General features: G+C 41.2%; 1 protein-coding gene across 1 annotated transcript; it reads right to left on the bottom strand.

Moving 5' to 3' along the window:
- Positions 1-136: 136 nt before the first annotated feature.
- On the bottom strand, positions 137-23,420 carry RRP1B (ribosomal RNA processing 1B). Its single transcript, XM_036383752.2, has 16 exons — positions 23,253-23,420; positions 18,746-18,828; positions 17,806-17,863; positions 17,018-17,103; positions 15,904-15,965; positions 14,424-14,553; positions 12,978-13,042; positions 12,314-12,477; positions 11,989-12,083; positions 11,068-11,165; positions 10,630-10,649; positions 10,083-10,211; positions 8,689-9,428; positions 5,710-5,856; positions 4,929-4,995; positions 137-3,439 (listed from the first exon to the last, which is right to left on the bottom strand). Exons 1-16 carry the CDS (start codon positions 23,383-23,385, stop codon positions 3,249-3,251), a joined length of 2,268 nt encoding a protein of 755 aa, XP_036239645.1. The 5' UTR covers positions 23,386-23,420; the 3' UTR covers positions 137-3,248.
- Between the last annotated feature and the right edge of the window lie 861 nt (positions 23,421-24,281).

Genomic DNA, 24,281 nt, shown 5'->3' with positions numbered 1-24,281 from the left:
TCTTTATACTATCAAATAAAAGGAAAAGACAGAAAGCAGGTGCACACCAGCAAGAACAACTTTGTGCTTTTAAGTGGCCCCCCAGATGTTACCCTCTCCAACCTCCCAAATTCACAGATTTACCCAAAATACAACATCCACAAAAAATATGGTTTATTGGACTAGATTAAATGATGTAATGCTTAGACATTGTATTTGTATTAACAATGCTCTTGCAGAGGAACATAAAATGATACTTTTTTCCTGTCTCTAATGAAATCTCAGAGCAGGTAATTCATGACAAAGGGCACTTTCCAAGTCACACAGCTTTGACAGACTGACTATAAGAGATCTTGCATCCAATAACTGAAATGGAATTTCAATTTTTTGCCTTGTTGAATTAATTCTGTGCTTTTGAGTTCTCTTGAAGCTATGAAGAATTATAAACTATTAGAGCTTGACAAAGTTGATCAAATTTGTAACAAAAATACAGAGACAATCATTAAAAACCACTGTCCTTTGAAAGTTAGGCCACATTATTTTTGACTCAGAGCATGGCTGGCAGCTAGGGAGCTGGAAGAACACTGAAAAAAACCCCATGAAGTGACATCAAACAGGTCAGATGAGTTTTCCTTTCTCTTTTCTTACCACTTCATCTCTCCTCAGAGTACCATTGTGTCTATGCAGTGGATATTGCGAGTTACATTTCTTTTTTCTTTTTTGTCTTCAATGCTTATTGGCATTGTCACTATCCAAATAATTTGGGTAATGTATTCAAATTTAACCCAACAATGCTGAACAAACTGCATTGACAGTGGTTGGGTTTTGTTTTGTAAAGCTGTCCTGAATGAAATTCCAGACACCACTGAAGACAATACCCACCTCACAGGTATATTTACAAAACACTGCACCAGTTCCATGGCACAGATGGATTATGGATGTATTGCAACAAGCAACCACATCACTAAAATTTTAGATAAAAACCTGACTGCCATTTCTGCCCTGTCTGTTTAACACTGTGGGCAACAAAATAGTTGGACAAACAACAGTTTCAGTGGATCTACAATCAACAGAGAAACACCCAGACAATCAACACATTTCCATAATAAATTATATGTATTCAAACCAAACCCTAATGTGTCTGGATCCTGGATTTTTCTGTGCACACCAGATCCACCAAGTGATCGTTTGCATCTCTATCCGTGGAGGAATGTGGCATCTCCAACCTGAGGCATTCACAACCATGCACATACAAATGGTTTTATGCATATTCCACAAGAGACTTTTCACCCACAGGACAAAGTAACAGTACAACATATTGAACAGGCTGTTACACCCTACTTACCATCATCTTGTCAATAAAATCCATTATGCTAATTTACAATGAGTTTTTTAAAACATAAATGAACAATACTTGCATAAATGAATATCATTAATTTATCAATGTATTCTCCAGAGTTCTTTATTGATCACAGAAAGAGCTACAGCCTAGACCAATACCAAAACCAAATGAAATTCAGTCCTTCACTGTAAATGGGAAAAGACAAGAGCAAAATTAATTTCTGGCAGTACCACAAACCATGGACTATCACAAACATAGTGAGAGAGCTGGGACAGATTAGAATTGAGCAGCTGAGACTAACCAGCCATCTGGGAGTACCCCAGCATTGTGAAGCAATTGTAGATGAGGTACAAAAGAAGAGTTTCAATACCGTTGCTTATGAGGAGTAATCTGGCAGAGGACTGGTAAAATCCAGCATCGAAGTATGCAGATATGTCACAAAATCTACTTCTGCTGGCTGAAGTAGCTAAATAAGCATTTATCAGTTTATTTAACTGATAATCCAGTTATCCTAAGACAAGGTAATGAAACAAGTTTACCCTCTCTCTTACAGGATCACAGCAATAACTGGTGTGAAGCTTCATAAACAACTTTGCTCTGGCACCAGGCTGTGCTTCCAAGCTGAGCTCTAATGTAGAGATCTGCTGCAAAGCTTTTGCCTCATTCACCTAAGGAAAATTTCCAAAGAAAGATTTCAAATTTCTCAATTGTATCAAAAAACTTTTATTTTAATCTACTCTTCCCCTCCTCACTGTTCCCATTCAGATGACATAAATGATCTCTTGCAGCAATGCACCTCAATCTTTACCAAAGAAGCAATTAAAAACAAAACATGCAGAGTAGTAATAAAATATCCAAATAAAAACTGAACTCCAAGAAATGCCAAGTGGACATCTCATTCTACATCAAAACCAAAACAAGCTGCACAGGCTGTAAAGTTTCACCCTGTAGTGAGAGGCACAAAGCTTTCAGAGAGATGTGTCCTACCCAAAGATGCACTACAGCCATCTAGCTCACTTCAGTGAGGTTCATGCACTGAAGGAGGGCTGAGTTGTGGCTCAGTGTCATAGCACCAGCTGCTAAAGCAGAAACCCAGGAGTCCTGGCAGACCTTCAGGAAAGGCAGCAGAGGGGGCTGGGGGAAGACCTGAAAATATCAAAGATTTCTCCTGCATGAATTTCAGTTCAGTGAAGAGAAGGAGCCAGCTCACAGTGTGACAGGCTCAAGCCAGCTTTGGCACTTGCATGACTGAAAATAATGGGGTGACTTGTCCCCAACTCAGCAGGCAACCAGCTGTGAAGGTTTATTTGCACCAGTGACCACTTGAGCAACAGCTAAGGGTTTCTTATCCCAGGGAAAGCTCTCTTGCTAGCTGCAAAGCTACCCAAGTCCAGCTGTTATTAAACAGACACACAAGGTCATCATTATTTCCAGAAGAATTAACAGGATGCCAGGGGTGACACATGATAAATGACAGAGTAGAATTTTAAAATACATGATCAAGTAGGCTTAAAATTTTCATTGCCTTTTTGCAGTTTAAGCTCTGTCTAATGAAAGACAGTTTAACAGCATGAAGTGCAAGTTGTCTTATACTGGCTCAAAAAAAAAAAATCTCTGGAACAATCAAACCCTGAACATTCCTTCATTAAATGGACAAGTCTCTTGGGAATGATATGGGCAGAGACCATACTTTTTGTAGACCAAACCTGAGCAGAGATTGGGTTTTGTTTCTTTTCTGTAAAAAGACAAAACAAGTATTTGAAGGTAGAGCTGAAGTGGTTTCAAAATAGCAATGACCCAGGTCATAATCAGAATTTTGTATATACAATTTGTATTAACTTAAAAAAATAAAGAAGTTCAAAATACCTCCAGAGAACATTCTAGGTTAGCAAAATGTCCTGTACAAAAGTAGGCCACATTTGTTGGTTTAAAAGAAGTCCAGAGCAGTTGATCTCTTCTTAGCTGACATAGTAAATGGTCTCTTCATTTGGGGTTCTTTTGCTGGGGTCACTGTGGGTGACTTCAGCACCCCATGACGAGGTTTCTGTTCAGGATTGAAAGCCACGCGGGAGGGTCCTTCTGGGCTCACCAATATACTTTTGTCAGTCTTTTTAAATTCTGTTGAAAAACAAGTCAACAAATTAAAATGAAGTTCAACCCCTGGAATAACTGGGCCTGTCAGTCAACTGTGTAACTTCCCAGCCCTAGAAGCCTGAGTTGGATCCTCAAGCCCAGCAAGGCTCAGAAGCCTTGGCAGAGAAAAGAGATGGTGGTGAAGCACATCTCTCAGCAGAGCCCCTCTGTGGTATTTTTGGGGTTGCCAGGATGAAGGAGGAATTGATGAATCTGACTCTTAGAAGGCTAATTTATTATTTTATGGTATTATATTATATTCAAGAAAGGTATACTAAAAGTATACTAAAGAATAGAGAAGGGATACAGACAGAAGGCTACAAAGAATGACAATGAAAACTCGTGACTGCTTCCAGAGTCCCGACACAGCTGGAGGTGATTGGTTATTAAGTCAAAACAATTCACATGAAACCAATCAAAGAATGACCAGTTGGGGTAAACAATGTCCAGACCACATTCCAAAGCAGCAAACACAGGAGAAGCAATCAGATAATTATTATTTTCATTTTTCTCTGATGCTTCTCAGCTTCCAAGGAGAAAAATCCTGAGCAAAAGGATTTTTCAGAAAATATGACAGTAACAGCCCTTGGGGAACAGGGTCTGCTGCAATCCACTGTGAACCCTCCCCGTGGTTCCACAGAGCACCAGAGACCCTGGGCCTTTTCCTCAGACGCAAGTGTTCCAGCTATCCTGGAAAACACCCCACTCATCTTTAAAAGATGACAGTGGGTAAGCAGTGTCTCTACTCTGACTGCTGAACAGTTCTAGAGACTCCTGGCCATCCCCTCAGCCAGCAGGGAGACACTTATTTTTCATTTTGTTCAGCTGTGTTATATTAACATGAAGACATTTACCTAAATACACTGTTCTCAGTTTGAACTTGACCTTTTGCACACTTCAGAGAGTTAAAAAGTAGCTAAATGAATACATGGAATATAATTGTATGCTATGGAGCAAGACATTTATTTAACAGGGAAAATATCACCTGCTTACAGAAGGGAAGTGACCTTTATCTACTCATGATCATTCATAAGCCACAAGCAGCCAAAATAAAAAGCAAACTTTGCTACTACAAAGTCTGATTTTATCAGCATGTCAGCATCTTCGCCTTGGGAAACAGAAGTGAGCAATGAAGACTGGGAAGTGCAGGTGTTTCCAGAGGAGCTCTGCACACAGGCAGCTCAGGAAGGTAAGTTCAGCACCCCGCTGCAGTTTTCCACCCATGAGGCTCCTTCTGCAGGTCACTAATGCAGCACCCTGGATTGCTTAGGTCTAGCTGCAGGGCTGAATATCCTAAACTTTACCATCTCCTCTGGGAAGGAATTTGAGCAGGGTTTGTAAACTAAACACAAATTCTGAGACAGGAACAGAACCATCCTGTTTTAGAGGTGTCCCACAGGTGTGTGTGTATCACTTCCCCATTCCTCAGTTACCAGAGAGACTGTGGACACACACACACACATAGCAGACTCACCTGCAGTCATGTTTTTATTCAAGCCAAACGTGACTCTTTTGGAGCTGGGTGTCTGCAGTTTGTTCAGCTATAAAGCAAAATAAAGACATAAAATAAAATAAGATTTTTGAGGCAATGCTTTGAGTTCTTTCATGTGCACCCATTGATGTAAAACAGCCTACTTCTTCCTTCATTTTGCTTAGAATTGCCCCAGTCCTCTGGCACTGACTGCAGCTAAGACAGCACTGTTTTCCTAGCCAAAAGCAAACATATTCCATTTGTGCAGAAATCACATAGTCTCCTTAATGTCATTATGTAAGTCATCAACAAACAAGAGGATATTTGTGTGTTAAACAGACTGGCCCCACTGCACTCAGGCCTCAAACTAAGAGGACTTGGAAAGCTTTAAATGTTAAAAAGGTCTAGAGAAGAGGTCAGACTTTTGAAGCCCTGCACTCATGCCACTATCCACAAACAAGAAATGGAGGCTTAAAGTCCCTTTGTGAGACTGAAGTCAGTTTGTTTTTGCTTTCTTGTGAAATAAGCAGGTTCAGAATGGTGCATGTTCAACAAGAAGGCTGAAAGCAGAGGGGAGGGAAGAGGAGATTTCAGAGACATCTCTAACTCATTTTCTGAAACTCTGGAGCCGTGTGTGACTCTGTCTACAGCAGCAGCATTTCCAGTTATATCAGCTCATGTTAGGAGACTAACAGAGAGTGGAAAAGACATCATGAGTGATGAGGAGCTTGCTTGGGAAGACATTTGTTCCCAGACTCAGCTGCCCTTTGTGAGATCACCTCACCTGCATGGGTGTCCTGGGGGAAGAGATGGTGCTTCTGGCTTTCCTGAAGAACACTGCCTTTGGTACAGTTGATTTTTCAAATTTTACAAAATCACTTCCTGGTTTTGCTTTCTTTTTCTTTAATGGTGGCAGAGCAGCACTGCTTTCCTGTCAAGAAGGGAAAGGGAAAATGCTTCAGTACAAAGTTCTGTATTAAATAATACCTGTGCTGTGACCAGTGCTGACCACACACTCACATCAGTTAAATCACCATGTTTAGCTCCCAGAAGGTAATTTTGCAATTAGCATGACTGAAAGCAGAAGTTGAAGGCAAGCTCTGTGCAGAAATAGGAAAGTCATTGCACAGCACAAAAGGAAGAATTTGTAATATATCTGCCAAGCCCAGCAGAGTGCAAACAAACATGTTTTCTCCATGTGCATGAGGATACTTTGCAATTGATCCATCTCTCCTGCACACAAGTGATCATTTTTTTTCCTTCACCATAAGCCAAAACTCTTCTGTGGTACCCCTGGATGAATTAGATAAATAACTAATGAACAAACACAGCTTTGGGCTAAGATGAAGACTTTGAAGGAAAAAATGGAGTATGAAATCTGACTACACTTTCAGAAATTCAGTATTGTGTAGTGCTAGTGATTTGCTGCCTAAAATTCATACTTTTATGGTATTTAAAGCAATTCTTGTCTCCAGTACCAGGCAATTCTTAGGACTTGCACTGGCAGAGCTTTCTAACCTGCTGTCTGTGGACTGTGGTGAGGGAAAGTTCAGTTATGCTTCTCATCAACCTACAGACATGGAATTCCAAAGGTATTCACTGACAAACTGTGGAAAATGCACAGCAGATATGGCCTCTTTTGATCTGAAAATCACTTCTGCTTCAAATAAAAGGAAAAACCACAAGACTTCTCCTTTTCTGAATTGTGGAGACAACTCTGAAATAATGCTGATCTCATCTGTTTTTTTTTTTTTTCCCCTTTGTCTCCTCCTATTTCCTCTGAATATTTGAAGCTAACTCTCTGGAGGTGTGTGTTGTCCTTAAAATCAAGAATCAAAACATGCCCCTCATTTCTGGGCACAAGGCCAGGATTGCATAACTAAAACAAGGAAAGAAAACAGCATGTTATTTCTCAAGCAATGAAAACAAAATTAGCAAAGCTTAATTTCCTCCTCATTTGTACAATTTAAACTTTCCCCTGACCTCTTCTTTCTTCCATCAGTATTCTCCCTCTCCTCCTGACTCAACTTCAAAGTACCTTTCCTTGTCTCCATCCCTTCTAACACACACACTCACACAACTGTGTGGACTGAGCAAGAAAAAGCAAATGCCATAATTTCTTTGGAATTCCACATGAAGAGTGACCCAGTAGCCCATGCCCTGCCAGCCAACAGGCCAGTGCTGGGTTGTGCTGCTGCCTTTCCCTCAGTGCCTACACTAAGTTATGCCAACAACTCACTCCCACGAAGTCTGCAGGAACTTCTTGTCTTGAGTCTCTCACAGGTTTTGGAACCTATTGGTCATCTGCAGCAAACTCTCACAGAAAGACATGGGGGTGTCATAATCATATTTTCTGAGAAATTAAACTTTTATAGGCAAAGAAAAACCAGGTGTGAAACATGGAATATTGAGGTAGGAGACAAAGGCAATGGTTCCTTACTTTGGAAGCCCCACAGTGAGAGAAATGCAGTTTGAATAGTGGGGAGAGAGAAACCTTTTGGCTCCTCCCTCTCAGCACTTCATCGTCAAAAACCAGAAAATGTCAGTTATTTTATTCCTATTTAAGCAAAGTTTCAATATGAATTTTTTCTCCTGAAGGACTGAGTAGTTCTATCTCCATATACAAGGCTGCACTACTTAACTAATCCTACAGGTTTAAACATAAATCAAACAGAAGTGAGCTCATAGGCTCAAAACATGAAGCTTTAACTCTTTTTTGTACTCATAATCTCATCTGTGCTTCATGATTTTTTTTCCACCAAAGTAAGACTGTCAGCAAGACTTCCAAGAATGTAACTAAACTCCTGAATGTGTTAGGGTGAATATGCACATGGGAAATGAGCAGTTAAAAAGAATTTCAGTAGCAGGAGAGGGAAGAACACCTGCACTCTCTTTTTTAACCACTATCAAAACTATACAGTGCAAAATGCTTTCTGACTTTCAAATCATTGAGAAAAATCAACACTATTCTACCTATTACAAAGGAGAAAGTGGGGGTGAAGGTAGAGAGGTCAAAAAAATTGGTTATTCCCAAACTGCAAGGCATACATTTTTGAAAAAGAAGACCTCAGACCTCCCTAGTGAACAAGCACAGTGTTGTGTTTATAAAAACTGGACCATTCATACATGTGACCACACAGCCATTAAAGGTCACAGTGTCACATTCTCTATTCCAATATTCCAGTGTATATTCCAATATTCTCTTTCCCAAATCCTTTCCCCAGACAGTGCTATCAGTTTTTTTAAGATGGAGCAGTGAGCAAGCAGAAGAAGCCACTCCTGGAATTGCTGTGGGCAGTTTCACAAGGAGCTGATCCTAACCTAGTGTGCTGCTGCTGCTGCTGCAGAAGGGATCCCATCTTCCCACTTCTCACTGTTTTGCCAAAATACGATGCCCTTTGTGAGCATGCTGTAAAGCTCAAACAGAGACCCAGTGCAAAAGAATCATTAATCCAGGGACCAAAGAAAAAAAAAAAAAAGGACAAAAAAAAGACAACCCCATCTTGCCCCTAACATCCCATTTTTCAGCTAGATGGGTTGTTCCAGCTGAGTGGCTGGCACAGGATTTAGTGTCATTGTACAGGAGGGTGTGACACTGTAGCAGTGTGTGGATTTCTGGGGAATCAAGTTCTTTTCTGGTGACAATGCATGATGACATCAGCAAGCAGCCCATGCAGCCCCATGCTCAGAAAGCTCAAGCCACATCAGAAAATGAGCCTGGCAGTTCCTGAAGCAGGCAGAGAAAAGAATGAGATGTACATACCACCTTCCTGTTTTTCTTGCATACAGCCTCCAGAACTCCATTGGCTTCGACAGAGTTTAGCACCTCTTTCACTTTTCTCTTCTTTTTCAGAGTTGCTCCATTCTGACTGGAGACTTTCATCCCTTCCAAACCAACTAAGTTTGTCTTTGTCTTCAGTGTGACCTTTGTGGAGGGTGCAGATTCAGCCCCTGCCTTTCTTGGCAGGGTCCCTAGCAAGCCTTCCCTGCTGGGTTTCAGGTCAGTTTGCTGCACAGGGGGATCCCCATTCACCAGGACAGCCCCTGCTTTCTGCTTCTTTTTCACAGCCTTGGGAGGTAACAGAGTGACAGAAGGGCTGACATCCTCTGCTGCACTGGCAGTGGCTGGGCTATTCTGACACGCTGGTTTTGCAGGAACATTCTGCACTTTAGGATTCATTTTCTTCAGCTGACTCTTTTTACTCTGTTCTGCATCAATCAGGCTGTTCTGCACACAGATACTGTGATTTTCTCTGGTGTCAGTTGCTACATCTGTGGTCTCACTGGCCTCATTTACTACCATTTTTTTTCTCTTCCTCTCCTTTTTATTTTCTGGCACCTTTTCCTGGCTAGAAGCATTGGATCCAGATGTTTCAGCTTTTCCCTCCTCACAATTTCCATCAGCTGTTCCAGAATCAGCACTTGGGTTGTCCCTCTTCTTCCTTTTTTTCCTCTTCCTCTGGGGAACTGATGGCACCTTCCCACTTGACAGATCTTTATCCTCTAAATCCATCCCAAAAAGAATGCCATAACATACATGTGAAACACAAAGGTACTCACAACAACTGAATTCTATTTTATTTTTGTTCTTTTATTTTAAAATAGGTGCACCATTTTCCTGTTATCAGCCTGCACAGTTTTACTGTTACAGCTGCTCAGGACACTGCAGCCTGATGACATCTGGCCTAATTAATATTTTGCTAATTTTGCCTTGTCACAGGTAAGACCTAAACCATTCCCTGTGGCAACCGTATTTTTCATAGGAACATCCCTAAAAAAGAGTTATTACCCACCTGTTAAGCCCATCAGAAGGGCAACTCAGGGGTTAAGTATTTCAACATCCCAAATTCTTATATTCTAACACTCATCCTGTTTTAAGACATGTTTCTGCTTTCCTACAGGAGCAATGCAAACAGCTGCTTTCAGTTCTGCTTTTGACTGAAATCTTTGAGGTGATGCTTGCCCCAGAATTAGGAAGAGAAATCCACCCACCCAAGAGAACTGAATTTCACATTTAACCTTCATCACAACAGGATACAAATCAGCACATCCTGAACAATAGTGTTGCCTTCCTCAGAACAGCTTTTATCTGACACTTTGCCAAACTGCTCAAGTCATTGCAGATTGTCTCTCTCCCAAATATTGATCTTCCCTTACCTTCTACTTTTTCCAGCTCATTTTGCTGCCAAGGCTTGACAGCTTTTTTCTTTCGCTTTCGCCTACCGGATTCATCATCATCATCTTCATCTGTAGAAACTTCTTCAGGAATATCTTGGGGGAAGATTCCTGTTGAGGAAGGATAAGGTATGAGGAAACTGAGAGTCCTACTTCTATGAAGAGTTATGCTGTTCATAAACAGCATAACTCTCACAGAAAGAAAAAAAACAACTCCTTTTCCCCCACCCAACCTTAAAGAAAAACATATGACCCACTCCTATTTGCTTAAGCAAAAATAATCATCTTTCATTTAAGGAAAAAGTACAGGGTTGCTCAAATTGTGAAAGGAATTTGGCCATCTCCAAAATATGTGTAATGTGTCTTAATGAGATTTTTAAAACCCACAAACCCCCCAATATAATATTTCTGAAATGCACATTAAAAAACGAGGAAAAAATTCCAATACACATTGTATGGGAACATGATATGTAATTTAATGGAAAATAAAGACAGAGACTACTGTTTCTATCTGCTGCTCAGTCCTTACCTTCTGCCAAGTCCTGGAACCTGCAGGTGAGAGGAAGGGAGAAAAGAAAAACCAAAACTTTATTGCACAATCAGTACCAATAATAACACTAGCAGAACAGCATCACTGCACTTACTATGGTTTTGTCAAAACAGGAACAACATATTTTTGCATAGGAAGTTACAAACTCCAGAAGAGATCTGCCTCAGTAACCCCCCTACTCAAACCAAATCACTGAAAGTATTGAGAAAACAACAATTTAACACTTTTGCTGCATCTGTTCCTTGCATCACACCCAAGCTGATGTCACATCCAGCAGTTCAAACCCACACTGTGCAGATAAACCCCAGCTGGCTGGTACCAATGAGGAACAGCATGACAATGGTGTCAAGACAAGACAGGTTGGGCAGAAAGAAAACCAAAGTAGCTTAGGACAAGGTGTATTTCAGCAGAACTCACTTTTTGACCAGCTTGTACAGCCGCTTTCTGTTCAGGGAAGGTGTGTTTTTCTTGCTGGCAAATTCGAAGATTTTGTCAGCAACAGCCTTGTAATCAAACTGTTGGAGGAAAGTACAACACAGCTGTTCTTAGTTTATCCATGCAAAATAACCCAGTGCAACTCGTGTTACAAATATATCAAGTATTAAGTTCAATAGGTAACTTGTAAAGATATACATCTTGAAACAGACACCTCCTTTAAACCCAAAATGTTTTCCTGTTGAAATTTACGCCCTCTTCACACACTGACTTGTACAGATGGCTGCTTCATTAACAGAACAGCTGAACTTGGTATCACGTTCTCAAATGTTCCTAACCTGATTTCTTACTCAAGAGAAAAGCCAACCCACTTCAAAACTCCCATAAATATTTAGCTGAATATCAGATTTAAAGTGTGCCATGTCCTAATTCTTGTTTAAAAGCCACAGATACATGAAGTGTATCCACCTGCAAGTGTGTTTGATGGGAGGATCTGTCAGAATCACTACACTTCACTTGCCCTGGGTTTAAAAACCCAAATTGTAACATATTACTCTCTCTCCTCAATGTATCCCATCATCCTTGTTCAATGAAAATTAGGCTGATTGCTTCCCCACCCTCACTGACTTGACTTTTAGCATACACATTTTTTAACTCTTGGAACAGGAAGGGAGGAGCAGACAACAGAAGATATGGGAGAGAGGAAAGAGGAATTTAGACATGGATTTATTTTACTACCACTGACAGAATACACATTACATAAATACCACCTTATAATAAATCAGGAGATTAAAATTTTCTAACGTGTTTATCCATTAACACCCTTTACTTCTTCACCTCTTGAAAGGAATGGGGGAAAAAAGAGAGCAGAAATATCAGTAACAGAGCAAAAGAGCCACTAACCTGAAGAACAGTCCCGATCCCATCATCAGCATTTTCATTAATACCCTCTGTGTTTTCAGCATTCTGTGCTGATTTTCTTGACAGAGATCTGTCTGCTATTATAGAAAAAAGACTGAATATTAATATTTTGTCTGAGATAAGTGACTCCAAAGAACAAGCTTTACTAAGCACATCTGAAGGGAAGACAGGAAAACACAATTACCCTTACAACACCCTGAACATGTGTTTGATTGGTTTAGAACAGAAATGTATTTTCAGGAAACGGGTTTCCTGAAACCTGTTTCCTAGCAACTCTTACCAGGGCAATTTAGAGTTTCCTCCTTACCTTTGGTTTTAAGCATCTCTTCATTTTCCTGTCTGCCTTCTTCAGAAACATTCTCCTCATCACTGTTGGTACCCAGCTCTTTCATCAGGTCCTCGATGGCGAAGGGGGACTGGTCCACGATCATCTCAAAGACACCGGTGGCCACAGCGTGGAGCACACGCCGACTGTCACAGAGAGCAGGGTGAGCCCAAAGGCAGACCATAAACACCCTCCCTCCCAGGTTAAAAAAGTGGGAATTTGAGGGAAAATGGATGAGAAAGAATGTGGAAGAACACCAAACTCTTCGGATTATGAAAGTCAACCTGTTACTCCCTAAACAGAAATCCTTTAATCCAAGCAGTGTCCTGCTAATGTGCCCCTCTTAAATTTCACTCTTTATATGCTGACCTATATTACACTGCAAAGAAGCAGCTCAGCTGCTCTGTGCATTAAAAAAATTAAAATAACTGGACAAATTAACCAACAAAGGTTGATAGAGTTCTTATAAATCCATGGAGACTATCTATAGTTTTGATAAACACAAGTTATTTTCATATGACTGTGCACATTGCTGGTAAAATACCCTTCTTTCTCTACATTATGAAATTATGATTCTTTGATCCATTTATTACCATATTCAGAGTTTCTTAATTCTTAAAAATATTTATTCTTTCATCAAACTTACTCCTTTGATTTGGCAGCAATTTTGCAGAAAGGTTCAATGAACTTGAGATTCTGGTCTGCTGTGAGCTGTTTGATTGGAAAGAAAAAAAATGTGAGTAGAGAAAATACTGCATGTGTATAACACTGAAATTCCTTGAATATTGGTGCTTGTACAGGAATTGCTGTTGGGGGATCTTCTTTAACAGTCTTTCAGCATATTATCTAATTCCAGCTGGTAGAGGTATCCAGGGCCTTTTTGCTACCACTAACTTCCAGATATTCCCTGGAAGTAATGTCAAAACACTGACTGCCTTGCAGACTTTATTCTGCTGAGTACAGAAATACAACAAATCTTCTTACTTCAGATAAGGAACCATGAGGCAGAGAAAGCTTAAATAATTTTGTGTACTTTCCCAAAGGTCTGTAGCAGACAAGAACAGGATTTGGGTTTCTCTTAACTGGGCTGCTTGGACCCTCTCAGTTACAGCAGAGCTAAAGATAAAGACTCTTCCCTTCAAAATCCAATTTATGAGCATCATCTGTGATCTCATACAGACTCACTCCCCTCTCCAGGCTCCCAGTCAGTGGCTTAGCTACAGTGTATGACTATGCAGCAGCAGAAATGATTTGGGCTCCAATTCTCTGCTGGAGACTTTATCTCTCTCTTGATCCACAATCCAGAACCTCAAAACCTGCAGGCAGGACTGGTTTGAATACTGACTGCAAGGAATGGGAATGGAAAAGTGCTGACAGCTTTGTCCATTGCAAGGAGAAGTATCAGAGGCCAGAGACAAGGGGAGGCAACTGAGGAGGAGCCTGGGATGAACGTGGGGCAGCAGGAAGGGTGGAGGGACAGGAGAGATGCTCCTTGACTTTGTGGCTGCAAAACTCTGCCCCACTGGAACAGCAGCCAAAATTAAGGGCCATCAATGAACTGTCACAGTAACACACAGCAGAGCAAGACAGATGTCACCAGCAAAACAAACATCTGGATGTGGGGAGTGAACTGCACAATGCACAGACAGCAATAAGCAAATATGAGACAACTGTGAAAGCTCACTTTCCTCCTCTATTTAGGTGCTACACAACGATCCAAGAGCAGGGTTTATATCAGCCTTTGCAAAAGCAAAGACTGGAAAACATGCTCACACAAGGGAAATTACACTGAGTCCCCTCTGAAACAAAGAAATGAGAATAGTCTAACTATTTCATCACTATTTTTCCAACCTCAATTTGGAGCAGCATAGCAGTACTCAGGAACTTGAGAGAAACTACCATATTCCCACTGTCAAAGACATGAACAAAAGCAAAAGCATAATGTGTAATAAGTCACTTTCTTCATGCTTACTCAGTGTTGTTATATTTAAAACCATTAAAAATTACATAACCTAAAAATTAAATTTCCTCTAAGATGCTTCATGCCACAGTTAACATCAATCAGAAATAAAATTACAAAGTATTTTCTAACCTCCTTTGCACCAACTTTAGCCAATTCATCCAGATAGATATCAATGAAATGGAACTTTATCCCAGTGGGAGAATTGCTGTCTGGGTCCATAACTTCTTTCATTAATAGCTGCAGCAATGGTTCAACTAGACTGAAAAAAAAAAAAAGAGGAAAAAAAATAATAAGGGATTAATATTCAATTGCTCATGTCTTATTTGCCTTGAAAACAAACTCCACTTCTTCACAGTTATGGACAGCCACCCAATTTGAATTTTTTCCCTTGTTTTTTAACTCTGAGGCCTATCATTCCTATCTTTCAGGAAAATAAAGTTTTGTATATTCCAAGCTTTGTCCCCTGGCATGCTTTGGCACCTGCTGTAATTTTGCCCAGAACAAACATTTCCAGTCCCAAAGAACACTGAAAACCCATAAACATTCTTTCAGTTTTACTTTAATACATGTTTCTTCAAAAGCATTTTAAAAGACTTTAAGAGGGAAGAAAGTCATGCTAGGCAGCTTCTTGGCTCCACTCAGGAGGGAAAGGCAGTTCTTGAGCTCCCTCTCTCTGCAAAGAAAGGAATCATGATCCTCTCTTCCCACACTGCCTCCTTCCAGTGAGAGATGGAGGCCAAAGCCATAAGAAACCTTGTCAGAAATCAGTTTGGGTGACCATGTGTGTGGGAAGAAGGGCTTCAGCTTTATCAAACCTCCTCCCACACCTTCTGCTCCTGTCAAGGAACATTTTCATCTCTTCAACCTGAGGGCATTTACCCAGTGCAAAATTAAGGTGGAACAGCAGGGATGGGGTGTCCTTTAGCTCTGCATTCCTTTCTGTTCCCACAAAAACATGCCTGTGTGCATCCCACATTTCAGATGGTGAGAGAGAGAAAGGATAACCTTAACATTGGGTTATCAAGCACTTTCAATTAAAAGATTTAAATCTCTTCATCAATTTAAAGACAACAAACTTAGAAGTGGCACAAGAGCTCTAGACAGAGCAAATGACTGCAATTATTTGCCTTTTAATAGAATATAGAAGAAATACGACCAAAACCACTGAGGTTTACAACAAACAGGAGGCTAGTTTTCAATTAAGGGGTTTGTCCTATCAGAAGAGAAGTCACCATGATTAACCACAATAAAATAAATACTTTAAAAAAATCAGAGCCAATCAGAAAGCCATAAACACACAAAAAATCCTTTTCTGTGTTTTCTGGGATTCAGATTCCCTGTCTAGTCTCTCTCTAGCTGATATTTCATTGATAGCTCTTCTGGCTACATCAGAAAATAAAATACATTAAATACTGTATTTAATTTAATGACATGTAACTCATTACTATGTTACTGAACAAAGTGATATGAAGAACAAATAAGCCTTAATGTTAAGACTTATGACAGTGGCATCTATGGAAAAGAAGAATCTATTAAATAAAAATATATTTGAATGCAGGTATATTGGGTGACTTCTTTATGATGCAACAACATTCAGAAATCTGCTTACCCCTCATCCCATTCATTTCTTTTCAGCACTTCAAAGGATTGCCTCAAAATCAGACGCATCAGCTGCAAAGCACAGAATCTGTTAAGCATGTTGTTTATGACAACAGGTAAAGGAGCCACTGTGGCTGCAATATGAACAGACTTCTTGGTCAACCTCTACAGCACAAAGTGGAAGCTGCCTCACATGAATGTTTTGACAGAATGTCAAAACATGTCTATCATGTAATGCAACAGAAGGGGGCTGTGAAGCAAAAAGGACAACAAACTATTTTCATATGCTAAGCACAAAAATTCATTATCATTTCTATACAGCTTCCTCTTGATTCACACCCCTGATTTCTTCATTAAGTACTGCCTTAATCTAAGAAAAGCCACAGCTTAAACTGGACACAACAATATGGGTGAGATGATAACAATAATAGTTTGATTTACTTGAAAATTGCACTAAGAGACAGTCATATGTAAAACAGCCACATTCAACTGGCTCAAAACATTTGACTTACTGAAATAACTTCTATCTGCTAATATTGGGAAAGAAAAAACACCAGTGGATGTGCTGAATTAACTTCTTTCAAAGAAGAAGATAATGGGATTTTGTTCTTTACAAAGGTATGCTTTTTAAGATTCTAGTTTCTGTTTAAATATTCTGTTTCCTATAGAAAGAATTCTGACTACTGAATGTACTACAGTGGATACTTTACTGGTGGAAAGTTTGGGTTCTACTGCAGAGTCATAAAAGAGTCTTTAAACAGTCTGATCTAAACAACTGATGCTGATACTGTGTCACTTGAGACAGTATTTATATTCCAGTATAGAAATCAATGAGAAAAATCACTATGTTAGAAGGAAAAGCACTTGAGCACAACATAAACTGTGCTGGCTTTGAGGTTCATGCAGTGGTGAGAGCAAGCCTTTAAAACAAACATCTCTTGCAATGTGTCAAGAAGATGATACCTTCCCTTCTCTTACAATACACACCAATGCATGTGCAGACAGAGCTGCCTTCCAGCACACCAGCACCACACATTTTCTAGGAAAAAACAGCACCCAGAGAGGCATAATTACCTCTTATTAATTACCTATCATTAATGACACCACCAGAGAGGTACAATTACCATGTAGTACTTGTCCAGCCGCAGATTGTCAATCCCGTTCCACTCCCGGTTCATCGTCTGCCAAAATGTCTGGATGAACAGGTGTCCTGCAAGGGAGCAAGCAGAAACACCTGCATGTCTGGCACAGTGGGCTCTTCTGCTGATCTGAAAGGGTCTCAAGAAAGGGATGCACTTCCCTAGGATCCTCCTAGTGACAGGGACAGAGCTGTGGGAAGACAGGCCTGACACTGCTACAATAATCAATTAAACTCGAGAACAATACAAGAAAAGGCACACAGCTACTTTTAAAAGCAAGTTTAGTTACAGGGACAGATTTGTATCTATTTTGTGTTATATATACACAATGTGTTATATGCACATATTTGAGAAAAATATCTCTTCTGCACCCACTTCTACCCAGGCATTTTTGGCATTGACTGAGCACTCCATTTCATAAGCATTCTGAATACCAGGGCTTAACAGTTCATGAAATAAGGCTGGTTTTGAGCAGGAAATACACAGAACAGTCTATGCAGAATGGAGAAGTAAGGGGACAAGTTTGTCTTGCTACTTGTCCTCAAAAATCTCACCTGTAACCCACTCAAGACACAACTCTTCTGCAACAGCCAGAAAAAACCTGCAGCTCCTGCATCCCTTAATGGAATCACACTGACCAGCTGGACAAAAAGGAAAGAAAAAGCCACCAAAACAGCCCCTCTGTCTGTCTGTCTTTATTCTGGCACTGTGATAGTGGAATCACCAAAGAGGGGAGCACCCTACAAAGCATTTGGTAATTAAATAGTACTTACGAGTCTCTGTATTCTGAAACACGTGGATAAGCTGGGAGATATTGGCTGCAAGTTCCTCCTAAAAGTAAATAAATATAGTTAATGTAGCATGTTTTAGAGTTTGGTCTCCTCATTAAACATATGACCAGCAACCAGCAAGAAGTATGAATTTCATTAAACAGTTCTCAGAATGAAAAACATTCTCTCAACATCTGCTATAGTACTGCAATTATCCTTGCACTGGGACTAGGTCAGCTGGAAGAGAAGTTTCAAGGGTATCAAAACCTGTTCATTTCACCAGATCAAACCATCTTTCTGACAGCAGACAAAATAAAATTAGGAGAAGAACCACAAGTATTTGAATAAATAAATGATGCAAAACTTATGGGGCACTGCTCTCTCATACAGGTCTCTGTGGAGGGCTGTGAGCTATGTGTGACATAAACCTTGTTCATGCAGACAAGTGATCTGAAAATTGAGGTTACTGAGAGCTGGTACTCCAAAACCAGTATCTTTGGAAAGCAGGGAGACAAACTAGTAGAAGTTGACAAAAATATGCAGTAGGGACAAATTTGGTAGTAGAGGAAGTGCTACTGAACTAACAAAGGAAAAGGAAGTGTGGAACCCTCACACTAAAATCTACACAAATGTTGTAGCTGCAGCTAAGGGCAACCTGCTGTTACTGCTTTAGTTACACAAAATCAACATTCCATGAGGCATCTATTTTAGCTCTCCTTTTGAAAGGTAAACAGCTACACCTGCCCTTCAGAAGGTGACTCCAAATATGATCTGTTCATCTTCAGATCACTGAGTTACAGTCACATCTTCTCCTGCACATGCCACAGATGGGCTGCAGGGGAAGGGAAAAAAAAGATAATTTTCTCCATTCTAAATTATTAAATGTCACTAGAGTGTATTTTGGAGGGGCCCCCTCAAGCAAATACAGACCCAGCTACTATACCTGAAGCAGAGGTTTATCCTGCATCCACATACAGTAGAAAAGGCCTTTCCATATTTTCAGCAGTTCTTCCTGACTGAAGCCACCTACAGTACAGAACAAGTCTGAATGAAAGGAAAAAACCACACTTTCCACCAAAATATTTTCATGCAGTTCACTCTGCTCCCTGCTTTCTTCTTTGTTTTTGTTATTTTCTCTGGGTTGCTACTGTAAGCACATTAACTGGAAGGCAATCTGGCATAGAACAGTGATAGAAACTGTGAGCTTCTACCTTGTACTAAAACAAAGATTACAAAGATTTCAAAGCAATCACAGGTAAGATGAATATCAAGGTAATTCTGACAAATGCCTCTGGCATATTTTTAACACTAAGTCTGAAAGAAATTTTTAATGAGAGTATCAGAAATAGTTTTACAAGAAACAGGATTTTTTGTTGTTGTTTTTAACTAAAGTATTACACTCCACCAATAGTTTTACTCCTTACTAGGGGTTTGTTTTGATAAAATAAACTTATAGCAATTAACACATTTATTTCTACATTAAACTTTACAGTCATAGAACTTAAGTAACTATAATGAAAGTTTTTTGATACAGTAGTCTTGAGATGTGCTAACACCTGAATTTTAACAGTAAAAAAATATTTTCACATTCCAGAAGTAAAGTACTGCATGGAAAGCCATTAATACCTGCTCAAAAACTGGATTTTTCATTACATCAGGTAAATTTATGTGAAGTAAAATTATAACAGTACATTGTTACAAGGCAGCTACAATGACCTACTAGAGCTATTTTCAAACTATGGCCTATAAAATACTCCCACGCAATCTCATGAAAAATCACTTTGAAAAGGTCATCATCTTCAGCAAGCTCAAATTTGCTCTAAAAAGATCACTGTGTCAGGGGTCTGCCAGTCAAAAAGCCTGAGACACAATGCAAGATCTAAATTGTGCACCTTCCCCTTGAACCAAGTAATTTGAAAGCAAAATTCACTCAGACAAAAACACCTGCAGACACATTAGCCCTGCTTGCTTGAAAAGAAAGTCAGGAAATATGCAAAATGCTATGTAGGAAGCAATATGTCCAGTAATATTAAGTATTAATTGTAAATTTCACTCAGATTTGACAGTACTGTTATGATAAAACATGAAACAACTTGATTAACTGATTTAATATTCATTGAAATATTAAAATTAATAACATGTCTTAAGGGAATTATATGTGACATACTGAGTGGTATGAAGTAGTTTTAACCTCACAGCATTAACCATACAGAGCCTGCTACCTATAAATGTGGCTCAGGAGTTCGCAGAATTATTCAGGTTGGAAAAGACCTCTCAGATAATCACTGCAAGGCCAGCACTAAACCACGTCCCAAGTGCCACATCTACACATCTTTTAAATCCCTACAGGGACATAAACCCCACCACTGCCCTGGATAGCCTGTTCTTGTGCTCTGAGGAAGGAAAACACAGACTTTCATGGGGTTTTTTTGCTTTTCATACACACAGGGCTTTTTGAAGTGTCCTAGGCAGTCCTTATGTCCATTTGACATAAGATTCAGACCAAAAATTAGAGCAATTTTCTTATCCTAATGCCTCAAAAGCGTAGTTTCAAGATTGTGTTTTCTGTTCTTCACCTTTATGTGCTGCCCCCAGCCACAGCTGGCACATAAAAACCCACTAAATTAAAGTTATTTTAAAACCTGAATGCATTTTATTAGCAATCCCAGTGCCCAGAACTGAAGGCCTTCTATACCTTGAACCTATCCTGAGAAAGATTTTGGCTTTAGGGCTTGAATTTTAACTGTCCCTGTGCACAGTAACTCTGTTCTGTGTATCGTGGCAGCTGGGATTAAGGTGTTACAACCACTCAGAGCTACTTTAATGCAAGCCTTGGGGAGTTGGGCTGTTTTGCTACAGCTATCATTGAATTTGCTACAATTTTTCCTATTCTAGATAATTGCAACGGACCAGATCCACACAGGCACATTTCAGTGGAGATTACAGAAATCCTTTACAGATCCAGGCCCAAGTAAGTGCAGCTCTGTCAGACAGGAAACCCCCCCAGCAATCTGCCCTCTTTTGCTAGAAGTTATTTCTGTTTACTATTCCTTCATCCATTAATTTGCTAGTTCAATGCCTTCTACAGAGTTTAACTTCTTGCTGAAAATTAAGAAGCTCCCTCAGCCTTAGCACAGACCACACAGAGCAGTCCTGTCTATATAATAAACACCTGACAGCCCTGAACATCAGGTGAACTCTAGCACTTCTGCCAAAATTCAGCACATTCCCAACTCCTCAGGTCAGGGCACCTTACCTGGTTTGCCTGATGTGTGAATACCTTCAGAACATTGGATGGGTATAATCATATCTATTATAATATAATTGCTAATTTAAAAATAAAACTACTAAAAATAAATAACTTTATATATATATGTGTATATATATATATATATATGTAAACAACTATATATATATAAATATATATTAAGTATATATAATATACTTAATTATAATATATATATTAAGTATATATATACTTAAGTACTTAAGTATATATATACTTAAGTATATATATATAATATATATACTTAATTATAATATATATAATAAATATATATATTTAAGTGCTAATTTATGAATAACTTTAAAAAACCCCCTCTCTTCTGAACATGCTTTTTCTCCAAGCCCAAAGAAGTTAATCTTTGTTTCAATACTACCAGTTTGGATAGTACCTAACAGCAAGTAAATCTGAGAGCTCTGGAAATTAGTCACCCTTGTTTCCTACTCATTTGCATTCCATGGTGTGCTGATTTTAACATGCAACAGGTTCACAGCCCAGCTGAGCCATTCCCCTGTGATGGTTTCATGATATTTTAAAGCAGTGTCTGAACCTGCAGCCTTTTCCCTCAGTTACGGGCACCCCTGTCCTTCCTGTGGCTGTTTCCACAAACTGCAAGGAATCTGCACTTTGCAGTGAGATGCACAGAGCACCACTGAACACACAGCCCCCCCTTGGAAAGTCTCCAGAGCTAAAAAATAGAAAGTACCTGGGAGGTACATGATGTACACCATCCCTAAAAGTCCCCAGGCAATCCCTAAATCTATGTCAACTGCCAGGAATGGGATAATGCCTGTTTGGCTCCCTGGCCTGACCCTGTAAGGCTGTTCTAGGTGTCCTTCCCTCTGTCAGACGTGGCTAATGGGTCAAATACTACTTGGAAAGGCAAGAAACAATTCACTCTACAGTCTTTTCAAGGAATTCAGGGAGGTCCAACCAGCACTCCAGCTGCAGTTCAGCTCTTGGGGTCAGCTTTAGGCTGGTTCCCCAAAGCCATATATATATATATATATATATATACACCAATATATAAAATATAGATGTAATACACAATAATAAATAATTTAAATATATTATACTAAAATAATGTAGAAAGCAGCTTATAAAAAGATATGTTGTATATAAAAGAAACACAAAATATAGATTATACATTACATTAGATGTATTATATGTAATATGAGGTACAGGAATAACACACATCCATGTGGAAACTGTGCACATGTGCACAGTTTCAGGTGCAGGGAGCTTCAGACTGGCCTTGCCAGCCTCAAACTGGCTCCAGGGACACCAGTGAACTCTTAGTTCTAAGGTGCCAATATACAGCCCCAAGTCGAATTTTTGGAAAAACGTAGAAGAAATTCTTTTGATACTATGAATTGAAAGTAACAGGTAACCCAAATGGGTTACACAGAACCAGCTGCAATTATAACTTAGCTTTCCTCGATTCCTTCCGATTCTCCTGAACATCAGTCATGGAAACAGACAGACATCGCATCACAGGAACAACAGAAGATGAAACTTCATGCAGCATATACCGGGATGTTTCCAGCCTGGATCATTTCAGTGCATTTACACCCTGTTCCTTGGGAATGAGGGCACAGGAGCCACCCTGCTCCCATCTCGGATTCGTTAATAACTAATTATAGGCCATAATTTGTTAATGGTCTCTCGTTCGAGGCCAGCGAGACCCTCCCTCGATCCAAGCTGATCCTTCCCGAGCACCCCCGGTGCCCGGAGACCCGTCCCGAGCGAGGATCCACGAGTGCCTCGGCTCCGGGCGCTGGGGCTGCGCCTGCGGCAGCACCGGGGCAACACGTGCGTGTACATGGGGAAATACAAGGGTAAAACAAAAAAAAAAAAAACCCAAAAAAACAACAACAAAAAACCAAAACCAACCAAACAAAAAACAAACAAAAAAAACCCCCAAAAACAAACAAACGAAAAAGTAAAGTTAAAGAAAAAAATTTTTAAAAAATTTTAAAATCTCGAGAGGAAGCCCCGAGGAGGCGTGCCGGGCTCAGGGCGCACACGTGGTGCTTCCTTCCATCCCCATGCCGTCCGACCGCCGGGGCCGCCGCTAACCCCGCCAAGCACCGGGACCGGTCCCTGTCCCTGTCCCCAGCCCGGTCCCCGTCCGCCCCGCCGGCCCCCGGCCCGCCCCGGTCCGTACCGCCGGGCCGCTGGGTCCGCACGCCGATGTAGCCCCGCAGCTTCTTGAGGGCGCGGTCTCGGATGCGCTTCTCGTTGGCGGCCAAGCGCTGCGCGAACTGCACCTCGGGCGGCTGCACGGCCGCGGGAGCCATGGTCCGGCCTGGCCCGTCCCTGCCCCGCTCCTGGCCCGGCCTGTCCGCGCCGGGCTCCGCCTGATGCCGTCAGCGACGCTGGGCTCTGCCGTCACCGCGGGGAGGCGGAGCGCGGGGGCATCGCGGAGCTCGGGCCTCATCGGCACCACCGGGGCCGGCTCACCCAATGGAGGCGTCCCCCCGGGGTCTCCACCGGCCCGGGGACCCCACAGATCACAGAGTCATGAAGGCTGGAAAAGAACCCCTGAGATCATCGGGGCCAGAGGTTCTTTGACCTCTTTCCAGAGGTCCTGTGAGCGATCCCCACGCTGCGGACCGGCCCATGGCACTGAGTGCCGCGTCCGCCTGGATGGAGGGGGACACAGAGCGGGACACAGCACCTGAGGTGCGGTCTCACCTGTGCCCCGTACGGAGGCATAGTCACTGTCCTGGGTCCTACTGGTATTGCTGACACCAGCCAGGTGCCATCGGCCTTCTTGGCCACCTGGGCACACCTGGCTCACGTTCAGCCTCTGCTGAGCAGCACTGCAGGTCCTTTCCTCCGGGCTCTCTTTTACAGGCCGGAGCTGCAGGGGTTTTGTTGTGCCCCAAGTGCAGGACCCAGCAGCTGGCCTGGTTGAACCTGCCACCACTCAGTCCTCCCATCCAGCCTGTCCGGATCCCCCTGCAGAGCCTCCCCGCCCTCCAGCAGATCAATCCACCGTCCCCGCTTGGGGTCAGCCCTGGAGCCTCCAGCCCCAGCAGCGGCACCGCGGCAGGGCCGGGCTGGAGCTCCCCACACAACCCCGTATTGTCCCGGTGTTGTCGCAGAGTTGTCCCAGTGTTATCCCAGTGTTTTCCCGATATTGTGCCGGTATTCTCCCGGTGTTTTCCCGGTATTGTCCCACTGCTACCCC

This window comes from Molothrus ater, chromosome 2 (genome assembly GCF_012460135.2).
Source record: "Molothrus ater isolate BHLD 08-10-18 breed brown headed cowbird chromosome 2, BPBGC_Mater_1.1, whole genome shotgun sequence".
NCBI lineage: Eukaryota > Metazoa > Chordata > Aves > Passeriformes > Icteridae > Molothrus > Molothrus ater.
This window is presented reverse-complemented; position numbering and strand designations above follow the sequence as displayed.

Bases quoted from the DNA above. Each gene is read 5' to 3' on its own strand.
- RRP1B (XM_036383752.2), bottom strand. From the start codon at position 23,385: ATGGCTCCCGCGGCCGTGCAGCCGCCCGAGGTGCAGTTCGCGCAGCGC. The intron at 12,478-12,977 runs GTAAGTTTGATG...TCTCTGTGACAG, and splicing joins ATTGCTGCCAAATCAAAGGA to TCGGCGTGTGCTCCACGCTG. The intron at 10,212-10,629 runs GTAAGGACTGAG...CTTCCTCAACAG, and splicing joins GTTCCAGGACTTGGCAGAAG to GAATCTTCCCCCAAGATATT.